The 24,333-nt window shown below is 51.1% G+C and overlaps 1 protein-coding gene across 7 annotated transcripts in view; it reads right to left on the bottom strand.

Annotated features, from left to right (window-relative positions):
• The window catches only part of CADM1 (cell adhesion molecule 1), a 132,021-nt gene that overhangs the window by 12,005 nt on the left and 95,683 nt on the right, over positions 1–24,333 (bottom strand). For 4 of the 7 annotated variants that reach the window (XM_068418118.1, XM_068418117.1, XM_068418119.1 and 1 more), the window contains exons 6-9: positions 18,081–18,180; positions 15,369–15,541; positions 12,073–12,144; positions 2,784–2,816 (exon numbers count right to left, since the gene is read on the bottom strand). In XM_068418118.1, the coding sequence (XP_068274219.1) occupies positions 2,784–2,816; positions 12,073–12,144; positions 15,369–15,541; positions 18,081–18,180 (378 nt within the window). Of the gene's footprint in view, positions 1–2,783; positions 2,817–8,475; positions 8,788–12,072; positions 12,145–15,368; positions 15,542–18,080; positions 18,181–24,333 lie in introns of those variants that run through there. The other 3 variants (XM_068418121.1, XM_068418120.1, XM_068418122.1) reach the window with 3 other exon arrangements.

Genomic DNA, 24,333 nt, shown 5'->3' with positions numbered 1-24,333 from the left:
GCTCGGCTTTTGCCTTCAGACAAGTAAAACTCATTTTCAGAGGCTGAGCGCTATGGGAAAAAGCAACAAGAGCTTAACACGGTAGCATTAAATATTCTCGTACAGAACCCTGCTAAGGCCGCAATTAAAAATTCACATGGGCCTTTGGGGAAAGATTTCCTGCTTCTAAAATAATTTACCTGCTCTATTACGGGCAAGGTGTTTTCTTGCCACTCCTCACTCACGACCGGGATGTTTCGTGGTTTTACCCTTCGCTCCAGGCTTCCTGCTTTGCCAGCTTCAGAGGAGATGTTTTCCACCCTCCCTTTCCACGAGGATGGGCAGAAATCCTGCCCGTGCTGAGCAGGGCGCCTTGCCTCTGCCTCGGGGTGGGGGGGCTGACAAGCAGCTCGGAGCGTCCCCGGCGCCGAGCCCTCTCTGGGCACACGCGCGAACGGGGCTGCCCGTGCTCTTCAAAAATCATCCAGGGGCTCCTGAAGGTCTCTGCTTACAGCAGGGCGGGCTCAAAATTTGGGAAAAAAGGGCGAAATTAAGTCACGGCTTTGGCAAAAGACCGTCATGTATAAGGTCATGGCTGCTTATACATGTCCTGCTTGCCCAGGGGGCAAGAGTGTGGTGGGCGTCGTGCCCGAGGGCTCCTCGCAGGGCGGCAGCTCCGCGGCGTGCCGAGAAATAAAAAACTCCCGTGTCGATTTGGAGGGGGAGAGGGGCAGGAGAGAAGCCGAGAAAGGGCACGGCCGAAAACGTGCCTCCCTTCCAGCTTCGGAGACGTGGCTCTCCTGCCTCCGCCGAGGTCTGCCCCAACTCCGGCTGCGTACAGGCAGGGGACTGCCTGACACCACCCGGGGCAAAAGGAGAGGGAAGGAGGGCTTGAGCTCGGTAAACCCGGCTTAGTGCGGTGCAGCAGAAGCACAAGCCTTCCTGCCGGCCATGACCATGCTGTTATTGGAGTTCTGGCAATGAACAGTGCAGAGAAAGGAGAAAGTGCATCAGAAAATTCACAGTTAAGCTCTCATTTTTCAACAAAAGAGGTAACAACGTTCGTGCTTTAGGTCACTCATGCATCGCTGCCGTCAACTCCATTCCAGAAGGGAACAGGAATGGCAGGGGCTTTGCTACCGCCTTTACATGCACACACATACAGGACTCCTTTCCCCCCAGTCCTCTAGGATACACTCCAAAAAATTAAATTACTCAAAATCCTTTTCCCGATTGAAGTATTGTGCTGGTTCCACACTAGCCTTACATTTCATTTTCTTTGCTATCAATCTCTTTTTTGGGTTCTTTTTTTTTTTTCTTTTTTTTTTTTTTTGTTCTCTTTTTTCTTCCCCCAATTCATTTAAAATCGTTTTTGGAGAAAATCCATTTGGCTCCAGTTCATGCCCATGCATTTCTAGTCATTCCCAGACATGCTCACTCCCATCGGACATCGGTAAGAACAAATGGCCAACACACAGCAACACCTGGTGTACTCCATACACACTCCAGCAACACAAGCTTGGAAAGAAACCCCAGAGTCTCCACGGGAAAAGCACCCCCCGAGGGCAAGCGCGGGGCAGTTCAGCACCAACCGGCTGGGCTTTAAGGCAGGAAAGTCTGTGGCCGCTCAGGGCCTGGGACAATAAACGTTTAGCCTTCATCTGACTTTCACGAGCGTTAGCGTAGCGCTGCGACACTCGGACTTCTACTGCCTTGCCATGACTTTGTTGGCAGCTACGTAATTACCGATGTTGCACCTTGACATTAAACATCCATAGGTAGACTGGCAACGTATAGAAAAGAGAAGTATGCCTGGAGGCTTCCGATTTCTCCATCAAGTGGGAAAATGCTTTCAAGTGGGTAAGTTATTCGGGACAAGAACTGCATGTCCCTTCACCTGACAGGGGACTTTACTCACTCCTCCCTCTACCACCGCCCAAGATACGCCTCGTAGGGAGCAGGCAGGAAAAAGAGGTTGTTCTGCATTATAGACTTCTGTCCATAAAAGAAACAGTCGATTTATCGGAGGTAAAAGAAATTAAAATAGCAAACTCCAATATGGATTAGCCTTAATTAAAATTGTCAGAGGTTTTGGTGCCGTAGCTGAAAAGCGAGCTCCTGCCAAAAACTGATATGCTCAGCTTCCAGTCTGGAGTGACTGTTTAGGCTCGCCTAAAGACTGTAGGAAGCTACGGAAGCTGTCAAGCTGTTAGCTAGACTGCCTCGAGCAGACGAGAAGGGTTACTTTGCTAGACTGCTATGCTGACAGGGAAGCGTTGCTATCCGTTCTCCAACGTCTCCTCCTGCAGCGCAGTAACGCAAACCTCGCTGCTGACCTCCGAGGCGGGCGCTCCTCCGCGAGCATCCCCAGCACCCCGGGCGCTGCCCCGTGCCGGCGGACCCGCTGCCTTAGGAAGGAACACGCTCCAGATTTCACCCACCTCCTAAAAAATTAAATCTGAAGGCCCCTTTTCAAAAGCCGGATTTCTTGTCCGTGCGTGAAGCGATTACCCCAGCAATCAAGACAACTGGAGAACGGCTCGTACACGTATGTCGCTGCCACGGGGCTCGGGGGATCGGTGCTTGCCTGGCACCGGAACACCCGGCTGCGAAGCTCACAACAGAAATGACAAGAGCAGACAGACTTTCCAGCCTTAAAAACTATGTTATATTTATGAGATCAGTCCACCTGAAACGTGGTTTTCCCTTGAAGACTACATTTCCCTTTTTTGCCTCCCCTTCCCAGGCTTGTCTTGCCACTCAGCAGCGCTGAGAAATAAGATAAACAGGAATGTGATACCAACCGTGAACTGCCGGTTCCGTCGCCGCCGTTGTGTCTACACACGGGAACAGAGGATTGGAGGAAGGGAAGAAACAGGAGGAACAGCATGCAAAAAAAGGGAAAATGGAAAAAATGGAACAGATAATATATGAGCAAGCTTTCAAAGAACATTGCGTGACAAGCAATAATAAAATGAAAGGCAAAAAGCATTTGAAGTGAGTTGCACTGTTTAGAAGACATGCCTCCAGTTCAAAAGCTATGAGCCTGAGGAAAACAGTAAATTTTGCTCTTTTTCCAGGACCTTGCCGGAACAATTCCCGGTGGTTGCAAAGTCAGGGGAACAGGAGACGGGGGGAACACCGACACCAACGCTTGAGTTGGTAAGGACCAAAACAGAAGCTCAGGACCAGGACAAAGACCCAACACTGGGAAAACAGCTTTTATGCACTCAAACATTGCCTCCACCGAAGCGCTAGCGACTGGGGCCTGATCTGCTCCCACCTCTTCTCCTCCTTCGTCCAATGAGGGAACCTCCGAGTACGTCTGTACACAGCGTGGCCGCCGAGCCCAGACCGCTTCAGAGGTGGCAAGTAAATGCTAGACATGAAGAGACTCCGACAGCTCACACATCTGGTACCGAAGGTGTGAGCACTGGGAAAGTGCACGTTTTTTTCAGTGGCAAAACCACTGTTCTAGAATGGGCAAATGCAGGTAGAAATGACCAGTCCCTCTAGCACAACAGCTTAACTGTTATTGGTAATAAAAATATAGCAGAGATTTTTGGTCATTACTCTGAGGCTGACCTTACTCCATGCGTGGCACATGCCATGGGAAATTCCTGGGAGGTGGCTCCTTGCCAGCTGAGGGATGTTCATCTCTTCACAGGTGATGGGAACAGACCCACCCGAACCCGAAGGCTTTTTCTGACTCTGGCCTATGATACTTCCTCTGCACCAGTAGGTCTAACTCATACTTACTCACACTATCCCAAGTACTGGCTTATTCAGCTGTCGAACCTGATTTACTCTCATCTGGTTCTAGGTTCTCGGTGATGGTGGTCGCTGGCTTTAGCAGGCTGGCTCCTCACCACACAGCCCTCACTCTGCAGACCCTGCCCATCCCCTCGAGCCGGCAGCAAGGCCTGGGTTTCGCACGGCTCCGCTCGGTTCGGTGCAGGCAATGTTTAAATGAATAAAATCATATCGGTGAGCGTAGACAAGTGCTCTACTGTGTGCTCCTGCAAAGCAGCCCGGAGCTTGAGCTTTGTAGCAACGACAGACAGTCAATTCAGTTGGCGTTCCCCCTCGATAACGTGCTCTCCGGGGAACCCCAGGACGGGCAGGCCTCCCGCACGCCCAGAGGCAGCAGTGGAAAAAGGAGGAGCTGTTCCTTTGCAATTTAGCTGGGGGCGGCCCAGGTCTGAATTTCTGAAGCACCCGTGAAGACAAGGATCATACAAGGAATACACAATACTTACAGATACGAGGCCTACATGCTTTAGTTATGAAAGCAAAACAAATAAACCCTGCGCAATTTAACAAACTGCACCCAGATTTGCGTAACAGATTACGGAGCCCTCAAGAGCCTGTTTCCACTGCCAACACACACTGTTCTCGTCTTGGCAACCAAGCCTAAGGCGCGCTGCAATGCGCTAGCGCCGGTTCTGCTGCTGGGAGCTCTGGGGGAGGCTGCAGGGGAAGCCTTCCGAAGCAAAGAGGAGAACAAGAGCGGGGCTTCTTTTTGTTTTTGGGTAGTAATCCCCAAACGATGCCTCGTTTGAACCAAGCAAATGGCGAAGGGGAAAATGGTGGTGGAGATGGGGGGAAAGTTGTTGTTTAGAAAGGGCTGTAAAACTGAGTATGAATTCCTGAGATTGCATCTTGGCATCTACAAATAGTCTCAATTTACTGTCTTCCTGAAATGAAAAAAAGTTACATCAGCTTTTACACTAAATAGAGAATCTGCTGAAAGCAAACTCGTATTCACGTGCTGGAAGAGATATTAGTCAAGAAACAGTGCAAACTGGACAGTGCATCTCGCTTCCCCGTCTGGGGACAGAGACCAACAGGTTACAAAAAATAAAGTTCTCAAGCGGTTGTAAGTGCGCACAAATATCCAAGTCAAACAACATGTTGGCTGCAGCTGGAATGACAAAGTTATGATTAGCAAATGGTTTGGATGGTTGCAAGAGGAAACACGGACCAGTTAAGGTTCAGAGTGAGTTTTCTGGAAGTCCATTTCAATCCCAGAGGCGTCTTTGAGAAGAAGGATTGCACACACAGAGCGCTCCGAAGAGGAATAATCTCACGTTAAAGCAAAGCACGGAGCGCCCCCGACACGGGCACACGACTACAGGGGTTGCGTGGCAAAGGAGAGAAACATCGTCACTGTTGCTTTGGTATGGAGTTAAGGAACACATGTGAAACTGTGTGTACAGCCAACTCCACCGCTGCTCTGCCTCCCGCAGCCAGCCACAGCCCTGCCCTGCCCTGCTGCTGCTGGGACAGCCCATCAGTTCAAGACGGACTGGCTAACTTTAAACGTGCTCTCCTGAATCCCAGGCACTTGCCATTGACTTTTACTTTGCTTTCAAGAACAGCCATGTTCATGTGCCAGAGCAGACATAGCACCCCAGAGATAAGGCTTCTGCCCCATGTCCTGGAAGAAAAATCACCTCTTCTCCTCAGATACAGACCAACAAGAAAGTCCTTGATGTGTTTCTGACTTAACTAGGGTTGCACAAAGCCAATGAAAGGCTTTGCCTTCACCAAAGAGCACCGTTCTGGTCCCGAGCCGTAGGTGCGCGCAGCAGTCACACCATCGCACAAAGCTGACGGTAATCATTTAAAATGATAAGTTGGTGCTGAAAAACGGGCTGTTTGACACGCTGGGGCACAGCAGACGGGACGCAGAAAGCACACAAACAGAGAGGCTCAGCGTGGTACTGCCCATCTGAAGATAAAGGCTTCTCCTCCCAGTTCTAATCGGTAAGGCAACAAAATGTGCCGTACGGGGAGAGGCAGAACAATGCAACGGTCTGCCAAAATCTACCTGTACATCAATTCACCAGAGGACCAGCTTGTAATTAAAGAAGGGATCCAAGAAAGGAACCATTGGCCTCTATAAAGCCGTGCATTCCTCTCGATCATGATTTCTTTTTAGCACTGGTCATAACAGCAGAGCTCAGCCTGGCCAGCCCTCGAATGAACACACTAACACGCGTCGTCTTGCGATGCAGATGGTGGTATCTGCCAGCAAGGAAACTCGGACAACACCCAAGTTTCAGGCACTCACCACTTCATTAGGTAGCTACACAAGCGTGCGCACACACACATACACACATATTTATGAAATTACTGCATGGAGGCATCTGGGCAACGTTCCGTTGAGTTACGAGCTCCAGCACTACGCCTCCTCATTTTTTCAAATGGATTCTCTCCAACTTCAAACTGTTTGTGGAGTGTGACAGACTGGGCCCTTTAAACTCGTCTGTAATTAGTCCACAGCCTCAAACAGAACGAGCACGGTGGAGGAATATTAAAGTCCCAGCAGCAAAATTAAATTCACCCACTCGACTGCTCGAGCTGCAGTGCTGCAGCCTTACAGGAGCACACGATACACCGGAGCTTAAACACGCACAGCTATGGCAAAGGGAACAACAACAGCACATCATCAAAATAACGGTAAAATACACTTCTTTTTTAGTTTAAAGAGGTATTAATAAGTGTGGAAATCCATTCAATACACTGCTTTTTAAATCGCTTTCTGAACTGAAACCAAAGGCCCGTCTGATCATGGCCCTGTGGAGCTCTTATTCTTTCTGATTTTCCAGACTCCCTCACGTCTAGTGACCGGGGCGACTCCCTCACGTTGCTGATCCCGCAGCAGCCTTAGGGCCCAGCGTGCAGCGTTGCAAACAGCATTTCTGCTTCGTTCCAGGTCCCTGAGGCTGGCAAAAAGCCAGATCCCCGCTGCTCCCACTGAACACACACCTCTGGGGCATCAGCAGATGCGTGACCTTCCCGTAACGCCGCGGGAGCGCGGTCCGAGGGGAAAGGAGCTCCACAAAGGCACAGGGTGCAGAAGCACAGCCATCCTCTCCCTCGCTCACTGCTCCTCGGAAGGAGGGAGGAAAATGTACTCTGCGTTATGATACTCTGCGATGATGCTCCAGAAAGCGCCTCCAGCTTGCGCCGAGTGCTTTTGTGTTCGGGCATGTTGCAACGCACCCCCGAGACACTCTAATTTGTGCACCAGATGTTGCACACAAATAATCACAATCTGTATGGAACTTGTGTGCGACAAGGACAAAATAATCTGAAGCCAGCGCTGTGGCTCCGGCTACGCCTGTTCGTGTTTTCCCACAAAGATCCGCGGGGGTTTGGGCTGTATTCACCTCCCAACCCTGCCAACGCCGTACCAGCCTCTGCTGGGACTGAGCAGACCTGGGTTCACACAGCAGCCCGCCACGCTGCCAGGCACCATACAAACCCCAGCCAAGCCCTGCGCTCTCCTCCGCTCTCCCCGCGGCCAGCCTGGGCCGCCCGAGAGGGGACAGGTCCTCTGCCCAGCTCCCCCTGCCCTCGCTCTCCTCAACACGCACGTTTTCTGCCCCGTGAAATGATGGTTTCTGCACCGCTTATGCTGCCTCACCCCCGGTAACAGCAGACGTGACGGTACCGTGTCTGCTACTGACTGGCCGTGGTACTAAAGGACTGAATTTCAGTTCACTTTATTTTCTGTAACAGGCCTGTCACCTACTCTCTCTTCCTTTATTCCCTTTAATGCGGTCACATCCTGGATGAAAATGTCAGAAGAGCGCAGTATCATCTTTAAATTAACTTGACATTTTACCAGGGACATGCAGGAGCTTCAACGGAAAGCACAAGTTAAATAATAAATAATTTGGGGGGAACAAATCACTTGGCTGAGTGCCTGCGCGGTGGCATCAAGCACCTGGCCATGCTGCAAGCTGGGAGCAAACCCGGAGTGCTGGCGGCTCTGGCCGACCTGCCCCTCTGTTTGCTGCGGGGGCATCTCCGAAGGGGCAGTCGGAGAAGCGGGGAGGGACACTGCACAGCCTGCGATGACATACGTCCTTCAGCGACCCCCACGCTGCCTCCTCACCTCCCACAAACCTACTGAAGGTAACGTGACCAAAGCATGACTCCTATCACATCCTCCCTGCCCGCCACCTCGGTGGATCACTGTTGGAAGGAGCCCCATGCAACCGCAGGTTTGCACACAACCAGCTGCAACCGAAGAGCAAACTTCTACGGAGGCTCAAAGCATCACTCTGCTCATTTCGGGGAAGGTTTCTGGCATGTGAATTCACGCTTTGAAAACCTGCTACACCATCTTCTCAAGGACTTCACGTTTCCACGCGCTGCTCTTCCTCAGGTAGCCAAGGTGCCACAGAAACACGTTTTTTAACGGAGCGCCCAGGCCTGGCATGTAGCCAGCCTCTGTCAGTAGCCACAGCAGCTCCGTGCCCCCTGCCCAGTGCCTGCAGGACAGTGCCTGGCCACCCGGGCGACAAGGAGGGCTCAGCTACTGCGTGACGCTGGTCGAGATGTGATAGTCAGACTCAGTTAACAGCTCCTGTGTTGGAGCTCGCTGGCTTCTGACCACCTTCAGCTCAAACAGACTTCTAAAAGTCCCCAGCCTCAAGAAGGAACAGAAGAGTGTTTCCACAGCACAGGTTTGGCGTTTCCAACCGCGTTCATCGGGGAGGCTCGAGCACCCCTGGGAATTTGTAAGCCAAAGCCACTGCCTGCAATGTCTCAGCCCCCTGCACACACACACACACCCCTGCTACCTGCTATACTTTAAAATAGGGTCTAAAATGGCATTAAAGACAGGCCGTCGTGAAACCTGCCACCTCGCCATTAACGCTGTGGCAAGATGGACAGCAGGGGCTTTGCAGCATCGGTAGCATCCAACGCCAGGCTTGAAATTCTGGTAACGTGCGTGTCGGACCCCCAGGTCTGCGCCGAGACTGCTGCCAAGACACCTGCGCGATCCATCTGCAGAGAAAGCGTGAGAAATGCAAATGTGCCTGTACAAATAACACCGCAGATCCCGGGGCGCGGAGGTGTGTGTGCTAAGCACGAGCAGAAGGCAGCAACGGGAAGCTCGGAGAGGCAGGCTCGAGCGCTCCGCACCGCGCCCAAGGATGAGGGCTCTGCTCTTATGAAGAACCTTTATCTCCCAGGGAACAACAGCTGTCCAAAAGCGGCATTTCGAGGAGCGACTCGAGGGGTAATTCAAATGACGCAGCCTGCTCCGCTCTATCGTATTGTACATCTTAATGAACAAAGCCAGAAGGACAATTTGGACCGATAACGAAGGGCTGGCCAGCGATAAGAGCTGAAGCGCCGAAGGACGGCCGGAATGTCAGTGCTGTTGGAGGATACACACAAAGATCACACTGTCATGCAGGAAAGCTTTTCAAGCACCTACACCGAAGCGAAGCAACGATGACACAGGAAAAGCTTTAAAGGTCGTGCTGGTTTGGAAACTTTACCACTGCTCAGCTTTTCCTTCTCCTGGAAGAAAGCAGCAGGGGAGCTTTCCAGAGATCTTTGGGCAGAGAAACTGCTCCAGCGCTGGGGTCTCTTCCCCTTTTGTTTTTTTTAAACTAAAACAAGACAACTGTTTTTCAGAATTACTCTCTGGTTTCCGGGACATCAACAAGGCCAATATTATACAAGAAATAGGGGGGAAAAAAGGCAAAATGAAATAGATTCCAAGTGCCTCTCCATCCTAAGGAACGGTTTTGAACCCAGCTGGCTGGCAGACGACTCGCGCCCAGCCTGCCAGTGGAGACAAGGAACAGCCTGTGTGCTACCAAAGCGCTTATGTCACCCTGGAAGAATGTTTCAGCGTTTTGGTGATGATGGGAATTAAAGTATCAATTGTCTCTCGAGGCTTTAAAAAGTGTTTCAACACTACTATGCCATGTAATTCTGGAGATTATGTTAATTTGACCTAATTTTTTTCCAGCTACAAAGTCTCTTAACTATTGAAGAGCGAGACTTTCCGCAGCTTGACGCTGCCTGGTTGCTGGCTGGGAAGGAAATGCATGCACGCTTCTGCACCAGGAAGGGAGGCGAAGCCTTGGATGTTCTTTGTGGGAAAAGCACGCTGAACTTGCGGGCAGAAGATGTGAAGACACACGTCAAGAAGATTCAGGGTTAGATCAGCGTCAGGGAAGAACACAGAAATTTATCTTATCAGCATTAACTAATCCTACGTCCCGTGAGTAACTGCTGGAATCAGCCCCCCCCAGAAGGTCCTCCCTTCCTGGAAGACCATCACCCCTTCATCCCCGCGCTCAAAGCAAACCTGTCGCAGGAGTTCAGGAGCGATTTCTTACAGCTAGAGACACGGACTGAGGAAGCACCACCCGGCTGTAGCTGGGAGGGTGCCGAGCAGCTCCTGGGCATCACCGACCCACCGGCAAGGCAGAAACCCTCCTGGGGCCACCCCCGAACCTCACCCACACACCTGCAGCAGCCAGACCAGAGCTACACTTGGAGTCAGCTCACACAGGAGCCCCGGGGACAGCCATTCCTGACCTCAAGAACCACCCACCTCCCTGCTTATTTTTAATGTGAAAAAGCTAGAAAACTACCGCGGAGGAGAGCCCAGAAGCTACCGGAAATTCACAAGCAAGTTGCAACGATTGCAGTGGAACAGCAAAGAACAAAACCACTATTACGAGCAAGCACCCGCTGGGAGCCTGACCTGGCAGGTGAGGACAGCGTGTGCTCTGGGAGCCAGTCCCAGCATGATCCCTAAAACGACAGGCTGCTAATCACCCAGCTCCTGGGAGAAGGACAGTCATTACCCTTCGCAGGCAGCGACAAACTAACAGGGTCAATCAAGCATCAAGGCAAATTCTTCCTTTTAGCCCTCCAAAAGTCACTGAAAGCATTAACAAACTGCCATAAAACAAAACAAAACTGTACACACGTTCATTTACACCACGACACACGGGACCAAGCTTCTCTGCCAACGGCTCTTAAGGAGACCTGAATAGAGTGTGAAACTACTCTGCAAGGAAAGCTGGTTAAGGGGAGAAACGACAAACAGAATGGAAACGGAGCGCCCAAATCGCACCACGGGACATCGTCCACGGCAGGGTGTCCCGAGCATCCAAACCTGGGTGCCTGGAGCTCGGGATTATTGGCAACCACCTGGAAAGAGGAAGACAGAGAAGGGCAAGGTCCGGACAGCACGATGGTGGGTGGTGGACGGCCGCGGTAAGGCACGTGGGGAGAAAGGCTGCGGCTGCGTGTCCAGGCCAGCGGAGTCTGACTGGGTTGCAAACACCTCAGAGGGAAGAAGCCACAAAAAGCCCTGAGCAGGACAGTTAGAGTCAGCTGAGCAACGTCAGAACAGCAAATAAAACGTGAAGGCATTCACACAGGGGATGGGTTACAGCAACAGCAAACAGTGTGCCATCAGCTATCCGAAGGTCCACTCTCACCTTCGGTTTGTCACCTCTACCTCAAAAAAAAACCAACAAAAAAATAAAGGCAAGCAAAAGCAAAAGCAGCAGCGGAAATAGAAAAGATCAGGAAAATGGCAATGCAAATGATTACAAATAAATCAGAAAGGCCTTCCTCGTGAGTGGAGGGAGGCGGGTCTGGTGAGCCAGGATGACGGGTGCGTGTGAGGGAGGTGCCTCGTGGTCAGCGGGTTGGTTGTATTCATCTTTTCTCGCAGGACAGCGGAAAGTGCAAAATGCTCAAAGCCAGCTCCTCAAAAAGGGTCCTACGGATGGGGTCCGACTCAATAAAAAACGCCTGGGGGAACTCCCTTTCCTGGGAGAGCGAGGTAGAGGCTTATCACAGGGACAGACCAAGCACCGAGGCGGGAGGAAAAGCATCCCGAGGAGGCGAACTACATGACTGCGGCCCAAACCTTCTGCTTCCAGGCACGAACTGCTCAGGAACTGACCCTGACGGGGCTGAGGCTGACACAACTGCCCGTACGCAGTGAGCTGGAGGGCTGTTTGCATCCTTCGTTTGGAAGGACCCAGCGTGGCCACCGGCAACTGCAGGAGCGGCTTGCTCTGCCACGGCAGTCCCCGCGTCTCAGAAACCCCGCAGTGAGGACTATGCGACTCGTCCAAGTGCCAGCCCAGCACTCCCGCAGCACGGCGGGTGTATTTCAGCAGGAAAAAAACCCAAAAAAAAGCAAGTGATTTGTTTGTTGTTTTTCCCCAGGCTTCATGCTCTGCTCATATACATAAAAGACAATACACATTCAGGACATTTCCAATGGTTATGAAGGTACCGTACCTGTGATGGTGGTAGGGATGGTGGTGGTAGTGGTGGTGGTTGTTGTGGGAGGAGGGATAGTTGTGGGGGGATCTGGATAAAATATAAAAAGGAAAATAATAAAAAAGCAAATTAAGAAAAAACAAGCAGAACACAACAGCGATCAATTGCGGTCAGAGGGAAACAAGGACGCTAAGAAGCAGCCCGGCCGTGGGACGCCTCGCCTGCTCTCCAGCCCGGTGCTGGCTCTAAGGACAGGGGCCAGACCCTCCCAGCCGGGCACGGCCTCGAGCTCAACCCGCACCCCGGGAGCTGTGCACAGACCGGCTCTGGCTGGAGAGTCTGGCCCCGAAACCCTCCCCCTCTTTGCCTTCCACAATGCTAAAAAAAAAAAGAAAAAAAATAAACGAAACCCAGCAGCAATTAGTCAATGAGAGAGAGAGATGGGATGGGAGAGGCATAAGGAAAATAAACTGCACGCTTTCCACAACGAAAAGAGTTCACATGTACAGAGACACAGCGCTGCTCTGTTTGGCACATACACATTTGCAAACCCGGGGGGGTCGTGAGAGGGGCCCTGCTGCGCTTCCCAGGCCCCACACCAGCAGCACGGGGGCACAGCTCGCTTGCTTCCCCGGGCCGGGAACCTCCCTGCTCCTCCTCTACGGACACACGGCAGCAGGGTGTTCAAAACTACTCCAAAGATAGCAATAAATACCAAGACATGAGAACATCATCGCTACATATCAATTTCAAGGTATGAAGAATTTCACCAAGACCTTTTAATACAAAAAAGTCAGTATGTTTCCTGGCAATTTCAGCTGAACGCTCTGTTTTTTGCTACTAGGGCATCGTTCATGAGAAACACAGATATGGGGACGTTTCTCCTCGTGGCTGACAACCATTCCTCAGCCGTACCCGACCTGTCGAGACTCAAACACTGCCGCTCTTCACAGTATTTATGTTACCTACGGGGGCACATCCTCATCAAAATTATCGGGCAGGAGAAGGTAGATATGAGAAGACGTAAAAGAAAAAACATGTATCAATGCCCAGATGATCAAACTGAATGCGCTAAGTAGCCGGGAAGACTTTGAACTACGGATCCATTTGGCAATAATGGAGCATGAAACGTTTCATGGGCTTTTGATTTTAGGTTTCCTCCATAGCACGTCAACTCTTCAGCGCTAACACATCTGCTCCTCTTTTATCTCCAGGAGAGCTCTCTCAGATTCCCTGATTAATACGTCTGAACTTTAATTATGTGCTGCACCTTTATTATGTTCCATACAACTTCCTGAAAATTGAGAAACGTTACCTCGGAGCTCGCTTCGCTGGGGAGTGCTTATATAGGGTTATATTATATATGGTTATACTAGAATTATAATATATATATTACGATTATATATATGGGTTTTTAATATACACATAGAAAAGGAATATATATATATACTCCCCTACACCTGAAGCACCCCAGTCCCTGCGCTTGCGATGGGGAACCTCTGACAGCCCGAGATAGGTTCTGTACCAGAAGGCTTCAGGTGATGGCCACAGCCCCACCGCTTCCTCCACACCAGCACCTCTGGATTTCTGCCTTTTAAAGTCATGGTTAAGAGGATTCTTGATTGCCCAGCGTGCCAGATCCTGGCCGAACACTCCCAAACGGGCAGAAACTGGATGTGACGGGCTGTGAAACCATCACCTGACCGCGAGCTCCTGGCAGACCACGACAAGCCCTCCCCTACGTGGCCAAAACATCTGCCAGATGCCCGGAGCCCACAGGCTTGCATCCCCTGGGAACCTGCATCTCCTGTACAATAACACTGCCTCGGGTCTCCTCCTGCGGGTTTAAGCCCGAGCGGGAGCAGCGCTGGTGCAGTCCTGTGCCATCCAAGTCTCGCCCACATCCAAAATGCAGAAAAATTAACAGGTCTGAGTGACTATGAGCTCTAAATCCCAGGTCACTAACATGGGTGAGGGGTGATCTAGCACTCACTCGGGCCCAAGCAGGGACATAAAACTACACAAGGAATGACACCTCCTCGTCTACAACCGCTTTACCGCGGTAGCTTTCCACATTCTCCATCTCACAGGGTGCTGCCTGCGCCCTAGTCCCACTTCTCTACTGCTTCTCCACAACAGCACTTTTCCTTCAAACACCGATGGAAACAAGGGGGCTTTTTTATACCACAAGCATACAAATTACTCCATCATAAACACATATCTCACTTCATTGTGTAAACTGGAGTCTTTCGGAGCTACAGGCCCTACAAAGCTACCCGTATGATGTGGCAGATGAGCTCCATTTCAGCTCAAAGCTATAGTTTTGGTACTAGCTTCCATCTTTGGGCAGGTTTCTAAGACTGGGCTTAAAATGGCTCATGTGCAAGCAGCATCTGCATAGGCGATGTCAACTATTTATCTGGATCAGAGCACGTGCAAGAGGATTTGGACTGCAGAGCTTCAGGCGGCTGTTGCGTGGAATGAACTTCAAACCAAAGCAAGCTACTGTCCCACCCGAGTAACAGGCAATACCCACCACGAGCTTCGCCCAGCCACACCATAACCACCCATATCAGAGAAAGTTTAAATATGCAGCCCAAGGGAACTGCTCATAATTAAACTGGGGGATCGCTCTTCCAGCGCCTACTGGATCTTCATTACAGGCAGCGCCTCGTGACAGGAGCACAAGGTTTACAGCAATGGCACAACAGAGGAAATGAAGAATCAAAGTAGGTACTTAACAGCGCTTTAAAAAGATGCTGAGACATGTTTTAGTGTCTGCTCAGCAGCCACAGATAGGCTTAAGACATCTCATTCCTCCAGTTTATTTACTGGTTTGTAATTATCTGGGGATGCTGGCTGATTCTTCGGTAATTTACCTTGCTAATGAAAGACCTGGAAACCCCCCCAGACCGTTGCTGAAGGCACTGGAGAAGGTGTTACAAAAAGGGAAAGGAATTATGGAGAAGGCTGTCGGGCCAGAGAACCGCACAGTTCTCCCGGGCCCCTGCTCTGGCTTTTCCCTGTGCCTCACGGGCCAGCACCCGCGGGCCGTGGCGAGCCCACGGACACAGCCCTGGAGGAAGGGGCTCCCCGGGCACGGGCTCTGCCCCCGCTGCACGGCACCGAGACGTACAGAAGCCAAGGGAAGGCTTTCCCAGCCCCTACCCCAGCCCGGCATAATGCAGCGGTGTCGGGAGCTCCCTGCAAACCTCGCACCAAGCAAAACGTTAAGGTCTGTCAAAGCTTTCAGAGCGCGGGATGCGGCAATTACGTGTAAAGGAGTCTAGAAGAACGGTGGGTTTCTCACGTACCGTATACAAACAGCATGTAATCCGCATGTGATTTCCCCACCGCGTTGGAAGCCTCACAGCGGTATGTACCATTATCTGTTTTGTTTAGGTTACTAATGAGAAGGTTTGAACCAGACACTACAACGTGTTGAGGCATCTCATCATCTACTCTTAACCACCTCATGTCCGTAGGCCTACAGAGGAGGGAGAAAAAGAGACAGTCACATTACTATTTTCCTATGGTAAAGATGGCATCTTCAATAGTTCATCCACAGACAGAAAGCCCAAACCAAGAAAAACTGTAAAGAAATAACACATACTTTTTGGCACTACTCAAGCCCAGATGCTGTCGGGCTTCCTTATTTTAAATTTATTTTAACCCAACAGGAAACTGTATCCAGACCTTAAATTTTCTGAAAACACTAATGCAAGCAGGAAGAAAGTTCATTAGTGGTTAATGAATCGCTTATGCAGTAAACCTGAAATCTTTGAGGCTACGGACTAAATGTGCATCCACAGGGTGCTCTGAGCGCAGATCTGGACAGCATATGGCAGAACAAGTATGATTTGGTCAAGCCTGAACCCTTCCGCATAGCGATGGACCTATTGACCTCGGCGGTGGCCGTGCCGCTCACCGAGAGCGTTTGAGCAGCTAGAAGAGAGGAATGCCCTTCTCCTCTCCCCGCGTCCCAACTGGCAGCCCCTCTCCTGCACCCCTTGGCCAGCGGAACCAGAATGAGGAGCAGGTTTGCATCATTTAGGGAATGAAATCGGCGTGTTTTGTTAGAGCTAATGAAGAAAGTGAGGGCTGCAGGGCTTGGAGGGGGTCATTTAAAAAAAAATTATTATTATTATTATAGTCTTCAAGCAGCAGTAAGGGGACAGATCTGCTATGCCTGAGACAGCCTTCCCCAGCGAGAAAAACACAGCATCTCTCAGGACGACTCGGCAGCGAGCTCTTAAAGGGGAGCTGCATGGCGTGAAGCGTCCTTCAGCCTGCCCGGTTCCAAAGGTGGCACGTGGGACCTTGCTGGGAGCTCGTGCTGCTGGAGGTGTCTCACAGCTCGGGCTTTGGGAGACCACCATCGTGATGGAGAAGCTCCTGGAGGTTCAACATCCCAGCCACAACAGGGAGCAGAGCCAGCCGGGCAGCAGCTCAGACCTCAGAGACCTGTCTCACCCTGGCTGGCCTGGAAGGGACCGTTCCAGTACCTTCCCACTTTTGTTACCACCCTGGGGTCTCTGTGTCTAATCTAACAAAACAGCTGTATCAATATCAAAACTTTTCCCCCGACCTTCCCTCCCCCAATGTTTATGTTGCCAAATTTTATGGAAAATTTATTTTTATTTAACTGGAGAAACATCCCTGTTCATCCTAAACCTCTGTAAAGGATTTTGTGAAATGTTTGTCTTAAAACCAGAGAGCTAAACACAGCCCGTTATTTTGCTGTATATTTTCTGATGCTTTGAGAGACACAGGTGAAGTGACCTACATAAGTGACTTCCTAGCACATTACCGGCATTGCCGTAACGTGAAGTGGTGTGCTGCCGGGGAGAGGGGGCTGTCTTATTTAACATGTGTCTGTCTTACAGCCTGGAAGGAAAAAAAAGTAAAGCAGCCTATTCGTTCATTTCCCAGATGATGGCAAACGGGAGAAGGAAAGCAAAGGGGCTCTGAGCAGGGAACGGGTATTAAAATGGAATTCGGCAGGGGACGTGCTGAGCGTCCGGGGAAGGAATCACCCTCGTGCCGAGCAGAAGGAACTGGGGAGCAGGAGTGAGGACACTAGTCTGGGAGGGGAGGCAGGCTCCGTGCTCGCTGCCGCCCTGCCTGCCGCTGCCCACCGCGGCAGGGCTGTCACACCAGATGGCTTCGGCTCCCCGGCACCTGCGGGGACTCCGCAGCTCTGGGCGCGCTCCCAGGAGACGCTGGCGGATTTCGGGGATGTTTGCACAAATCTTATGAACATGATGAAAATAAAAAAGGGTAGGAAATCCTTGACAGCCATAAATCCAAGTGGAAGAGGAAGTATTTAAAAAAAAAAGTTGACAAAACTTAAATGAGAACAACAATGAAAGTGTGGAAGAAAATCTACCCTCCCTTGCCAGGATTTTCCTGATGTAAAATTTCTTCAGCTACATAGGAAAGCCTCACGGGCATGGCAAGAAGAGGAGAAAGAGTAAAACTTGCATTTCATAAAAACCACACAGGGCACCAAAAAGGGAGGAAAATGATCGCGTAGTCAATACGAGCAGAGAGGAGCTGCCTTACCTTAGGGATCCGCACCACTTCTACAAGCGCTCAGTTCGCTGGCGCCAGCCTCACTCCTGCGTACTGGCACCCCGTTAGGATCCAGCACGCAGGCCCCTGCCCTCGCCGTTGCAGATTAATTGCACCCGTTGCCACCCAAGCCATTCCCTGGGGAAGAGGGCTGTTCCCTTCTGCACCTGAGGGCCTGCTGCGGGGTGGCCGGGAAGGCCCTCCCAGGGGCTCTGCGAGTGGGAGCCCCTCGGTAATTACCTATGTAGGGGTAAAAGCAAAGCAAAACAGCCTTCCTCATTGCACAGCAGGCGCTCCGGCGCAGAAAGCAGCTCTCTCTCACAGTGCCACGCTGTCTTCGCAGCAGAGAATGGCACGTGGAGTGTCTGCAATAGGAACGGGCCTGACCCACGTCCGCGCACCCCCGTCACCGCCGCACGGCCTGGGCCGGCCCGGGGAAGCGCCCGACTTACTGTGGCTTTCCGAAGGCTGCGCACGTCAGCTCCAGCGGCTCCCCTTCTCTCGTGAGGCCTTGCACCGGGTAGTTCTGAGAAACCCGCACCTGAGGCTTATCTGCGGGACAAAAACAGCGTCTCGTCAAGCGCCGCGTCACACCGCGTGAGCTCCGCGGTGCCCGGCCCCTCCGCTCCCCTATTGCCGCCGTGTGTTCCTGGGCAGCAGCCGGGCTCGGCCTCGCACCTCCCCGGGAAACGCTTTGGGCTCTGTCGGAGTTTAGCTCTGAACTCGCTCGAGCTCCAAGGAACCCATTGCCTTCACGCCGAGGTGGAACCAGAGATATCTGTGGTGCTCGGAGCTGACAGGCTTTATCGCGTGTTATATATTAGTCCACGCATATTAATATGCTGGGCTGGGCAAGAGGTGCTTGTTAGAAACACAAAAAGAAGTCGCAGCACTGCTGCTTTGGTTTAAATGACAGAAGATGTTATTCCGTCCAAACGAAGCTCTTCTAAATGCTAAAATAAACACAGAGAATTAAACCGTTTGGAGTGAGGGAGCCAGCTCAAAACCACTTCAGTAAGACCCTGCAGGAAAAAAAAAAAGCCAGACCACAAACCTAGAGTCCACAATTAAAAAATTCATTACATCCTCCAACTGAAACGCAGATTAAAAACGCAATCTAAGCTGTAGCTAAAATGTTATCAGTGCAAGAAATCAATTCAATGCTACCAACGCCATTAAGCCATATATATTTTTCAGGAATTTACTCAACTGTAAGGAACAAAGGCAGGCAAAAATCAGTATGCATAAAGGTTGAAGCCATTTAAATGTTTCTATTTCCTTTGAGAGTAACTGCTACCAAAAATATTGGCTTGCTGTATTTTATTAACTGTGTTTAACTCATTAACATGCGTCCTATGGAATAACAGAGATTAGAAAAAAAAACCCATGTCAGGATTTAACCAATTTAAACTCTCATAATTTTCAGTAATGGAATAAGCTACACGAGTAAATCCTCTCCTGAGATGACTGTACCACAAACATTTTATAAACTAATCCCCCTTGCAGATGCTGCTCGCAGCCATGAAACCTGTGTGTCTCTGCGGGCTGCAAACCGCGGTGGCCACGGCCTCAGAGGGACCAGCCAGCCCTGGGAGGGACGTGGCACAGGCATGGGAAAGCAAAAGCAGTGTTGAAATAGAGCTCTGAGCTCAGGCTGCGCCACGAGCGCTTACACAACGCGTAAACATGGGAAGACGAGTTAAACCGGGTATTATGCAGCGAGTAAATCACAGGCAGCGCCTTAAACGCCGCTCCCATTCACAATTCCCACCCCCCCGGCCATCTGCTCGCTATTTATTATTTGCTTTGCGGCAGTACCTAGGAGCCCTCGCCAGGAACACGGACGCTGTTATACTCTGTGCTGCAGAAAGCCTTTGCAGCCCAGTTTACACGGGCAAAGACCCCAGCACCCTGTGCTGGGAAAGCTCTGCACACCCCCGGCAGCTTGCCTCTCCTGGAGCTCCCATCCTGTTTCCATTAGGTAAATGTTAGTATTTCTAACGAGCTGTTTACCAGCTGACAACGACTTATGGCAACCCAGAGGAACACGCCGAAGGCTTGCTGTGCCAAGAAGGAGCTGCAAAGCAGGTGAGCTCTCCCAGCAGCGCAGGAGGCAAGCCCTGCCAGTTCAGCTCTCCAGCACCATGGGCTCCATCAAACAAACGAGAGCAGCAAGATGAACCCAAAGAATCACAGAATCAGTCAGGTTGGAAGAGCCCTCTGGGATCATCGAGTCCAACCATTGCCCTGACACCACCCTGTCAACTAGACCATGGCATTCCAGCAGCCCAAAATCCTCAACCTGAACTTCCTAATACCACACTGCTGGATTACTACCTAAAAATAACCGCTTGCATCTATGCATCGAAGCCACTACATACTCCACCGGCAGCCAATTAGATCTAACAACCCAAAGCTATTTCCTAGGATGCCTATTTCCAGCGGCTTAAAAAAACCAGCCTAGTAATTTAATAAGGCACCTTTATTAAGCTAAATTCATTCAAAAGCTAAGAGTGATATACAAGGTTAAATACCAGTAGTCGAAAGGTGACGCTGTAGCAGCAACCAATTTGAAAAACTTATTACAAGCCCATTCTGCGCTGGATGAGATTTCTTTCATGGCAGGCGCGCGGCGTGCCTGCGAGCGTGGGAGCCGCAGCCTTCCCAGAGGGGACAGCATGCCCCGCTCCTCGCCCCGTGCTGAAAACGCTCCTTCCCCCCCTGATGTTTGAATTTCTCGAGCAACGGAGATGCCGAAGCCTCCTCCGGCTGACACGTGCCGAAGCGGCAGGACAGCTCTGACGGAGCCCAGCTGACGACGTGAGGGCACATCTCCCCTCCGGACTTCCCCGGCAGCCTGGGCTGTTTTAAAGCCCCAACCCCAGCCTCCTGGTTTCAAAGCTCTGTGGTCCAGAGGTTTATTCTGCCTTTGTCCCAGTTCTCCCTCTTACTAGCTGCTCGCCCAGTTTTTGCGCCATCAGCAAAGATCATTAACAGCGACTTCTCCAGAGCTCCCAATGCATCGCGGGAGCACGGCACAGCATCAGGCCACGCACCCTGGCCAGCGCATTCACTCTAAAAATACCATCGCTCGCTGATTACTCCCTAATGACTGTCCTTTGAGTTCTGCCAGTTAGTGATTTCTTAATCCATTTAAACGTGCGCTCCGTCGATAACGCTTAGATCTCATTAATCAGCCAAGATATCGCTCTGTACCGAGTTCGGGGCCTTACAAGGTCCTAAGCCTGTTATATCTACCCATTTCCCTGCATCAGGCCGACCCACGATCTCCAAGGCAGGCAAGCTCCCCGTCCCAAAGCACATCACTGGATGGATCTGGCAAGCCTGACCTCCTCGTGCGCCCGGGGCACCACGACACTCCAGCCTCGGGCCCCTCCGCTGCACCCCCCTTCCCACCCAACCTCCCACCTCCTCCCGAGGGCCGCGTGCCCTGCGGAGCTCCGGGGCTGGGCAGCGGGCGCTCCCGAGGTGCTGGAGCCCATGTCCCGTGGGCTTAAATAAAAGGCTGCTTTTCTTGGGAAACACAACAAGGCACGTGAGAGGTGGTTACGTTCTCGCCCCCACGCCTCTCCCCTGAAATACAATCATCAGAATATGCATAACGAGGAAATGATGCGCAATAAATTTAACTCTCTGGTCATATCCAGTAATTCCACTGTGCACACGAGCTACTAGAAGCTGCGACAGAAAAGCTGCATTGCACTTGCCGTACGTGTTCTTTGGGGCCAAGCCAGCCGTACCCGAGCTGAATCATCACAGCCCAGCAGCTCCTGCTCCTCCAGCAACCTCCGAGCAAGTGCTCCAGCTCCTACAACGCAGCAATCTGTTCACACAGAACACAAAACCTGCACTGAAACAGTCACTAATAACACAGTAAGAACATTCTGGGGGACACTGCTGCTTTTCCGAAGTCCAGGTGACTCCTAACCAACCCTCACCAGCCACACACCAGCCAACCCTTGCAGCCGAGGCGGGCAGACAGGCCAAGGCTGCCTTCCCACGCGCTGCACCGCGAGGAAAACGTACACAAACACGAACGAGGGAGACAAGAGGTACACTGAGAGCAGGCTGGGGCTCAAGGAGCTCCACCGCAGAGCAGGAACGGGCACCAACCACGCTGAGCTTCTCGAGGGTTGAGCTGCCTACGCCCACCCGATGGAGGGGACACGCCGCAAGCAGGGCTGCCCAGGACCCCGGGACATTTTCAGCACAGGGTTTCTCTCTCTCTGCTCCAAATTACAGCTCAGCACGTACATGAAGCAAACCACACACGACTATGTGTGGCTGGTTTCCTCATGGCAGAGGCGAGCGCAGACACGCTCCCGCAGCGGGCTGGGGACAGGGGTACTGCAGCACGCGGCTCTGGCAACGCCAGACTGTTTGCCAGCGGAGAAAACGACAAAATGATTCTTTCAGTGATTCAGCTGAAAATCGCCTTGCCTGCGCCGTGAAATTAGGGCCCGACGCCAAGCTTTCACATCCATTTTGTGATTACTGTACTCATGCCTGATGTGCACCTCTTGGCAGGAACGGTGACAGATGGCATCCCCAGGGGAAGGCTCCTGCGGGTAACGCAGGGTTCCTGCCCGCTGCAGGTAATTCCAGCTGCAAAATCACCCAGACAACGCTTTATACGGCTTGCTTCAGACGGGCACTACTTGCCCCCAGTCTCCTCCTCACCTTTGGCCAGGACAAGAGGCTGCGCTGCTCATTTTCAGCCGAAACACAGAAATCTATTAAGTAAATAGATCCCATGTTTAAAATAACAATTAAGCGCACGACTGGCAGATCACAACTTGTCTGGAAGAGCCTTTGGACCCCAAGCACCACTTTGCAAAATTCTCCCTCACTAAAGGACCTGAAGCCCTTCGTGGGGCAGAGCAGGGAAGCCAAAGCCCAACACACAAACGCGTCCCTTCTTGATACTGGAGTGCTTGCAAGAGGCAGAGTCCAGGCCGTGCTGCGTGCTACTCACTCCCACCAACATTCCTCCGAGAAAACCTTATTAATGAGCTTGCAAACGAGCACCCAACTGGGAAATGTCACAAACAAGAGTGGTTAATGCCCCAGAAAATCAAATAACTCAACACTTGGCTGATTGTGGTGCTTTTCATATTTACTAAAAGAACAAGAAAAAAAAAAGCTTTAAATCAAAGTTTCTGAAGGGGTCAACACCTCGCTGAACAAAATAACTCATTTAGTCGTTTTTAGAAATCTCCAGATGATAAATTACCCTGATGTTAATCACTTCACTGCATAGTATGCAATTAATATTTGTATTTGATGGAAATATAAGGCTTACCAGAGATGCAACAGCATACATATATGCCTGATTTTTAACATAACTGGGCACAAAGAATCCTCCCATCGTAACAGCAGAGGCTGAAACAGACTCCATCGGTGCCTAGTTTAAAAGTACAGGTGTAGATGTTATAAAAATGAATTAGTCACAACTGCAGAAAAGCAAAGAGAAAACCAACGCAGAGAAAATGCCAGATCAAGGCTTTGTCACTTTCCCTTCCCGGATCATGGGATGAGGTAAGGAAAAGTGCTGCAAAGGCTGAACTTAAATGTCTCTGAGAATATCTGGTTCCATCCCACTCCTTAATGATATTAAGGAGAAGCATTACCAGCAGGTTTTCATACACAGAGTGCTGGTTTGCAGAGGTTTCTTTCTAACAACACACTCCACGTTCACGTGGAAGCGTTTATCTCAAAACCTCACCGAGGGCCAGGCTGTGCCACATTATCTATGCAACAAATACCTTCCTCCACGAGCAGGACAGGTTATTACTCAGCACGGATCAGTCTTACTCGCAGTTGTGCTGACCGCAGCAGAACAGCCTTTTGCCTCGGTACACGCGCTGTGAATCGCTATTTATTTGTAAAGTTCAGGGTCTCGTTCCAAGCGCTCGGTGTGTGTTACGGCGCCATCAGAGCGCGCAGCATGGCTATTATTTTGCCTAGCAGAAGCCCCCCCATGCACAAGAGGAGGAGCAGGAGACCCAGTCCTCCCTCCCCATCAGATGTGACAGTCTCAGCACCTGAGAAGACGCTTGGAAACAACCAGGGAGAGAGCAGAGAAGAACATTTCAATAAAATAAACACATATTTTAGGCAACACCTCCAAAAAATCTCTCCATAGTCTGGAATTCAGTCAGACACGCAATACCTCGTTATCTGAGAAGGCCCCATCCATCATCCTCCTGTCCTTCCCCAACGCGTTTCACGCTCGAGTTGGGTACATTGAGTGCAGAGAAATACAACATCTGATGAGAGAAATATTTCCCTGTGTCCTCCTGATGTTCCAAAGAGGCGGATCCGCTGTGCCCTTGGTGGGAACAGGCAGGACTTACGGGAAGAGAACGTGAGAGCAGACCCTGGCATGAGCAACACGGCTCGCTGATCCGGAGTGACGCCTCTCTGGGTGCGAGGACAGCAGCGAGGACCACACAAAGGTAACCTCATGCCCTTTCAGACAAGGGGAACAAACCCTGCAAGGTTTCAATACCTCCGCCTAACAGGGGAGATGTTTTTTTTTTTTCCCCGTTAAGTATTTGATCAAGCCTCACAAAGGTGTTAATGCATTATTAAAGCTAATGGAGCTCTCCAAGAAATGTTAATGGACATTAGGTTTGCATAAATGAATTACACATTAGCACAGTCGCAAGAAACCTGGTATCT

The sequence above is a fragment of the Nyctibius grandis genome, chromosome 25 (assembly GCF_013368605.1).
Source record: "Nyctibius grandis isolate bNycGra1 chromosome 25, bNycGra1.pri, whole genome shotgun sequence".
In the NCBI taxonomy this organism is placed as follows: Eukaryota; Metazoa; Chordata; class Aves; order Nyctibiiformes; family Nyctibiidae; genus Nyctibius; species Nyctibius grandis.
Note: the sequence above shows the minus strand (reverse complement) of the source record. Positions and strands in the feature narration are given on the sequence as shown.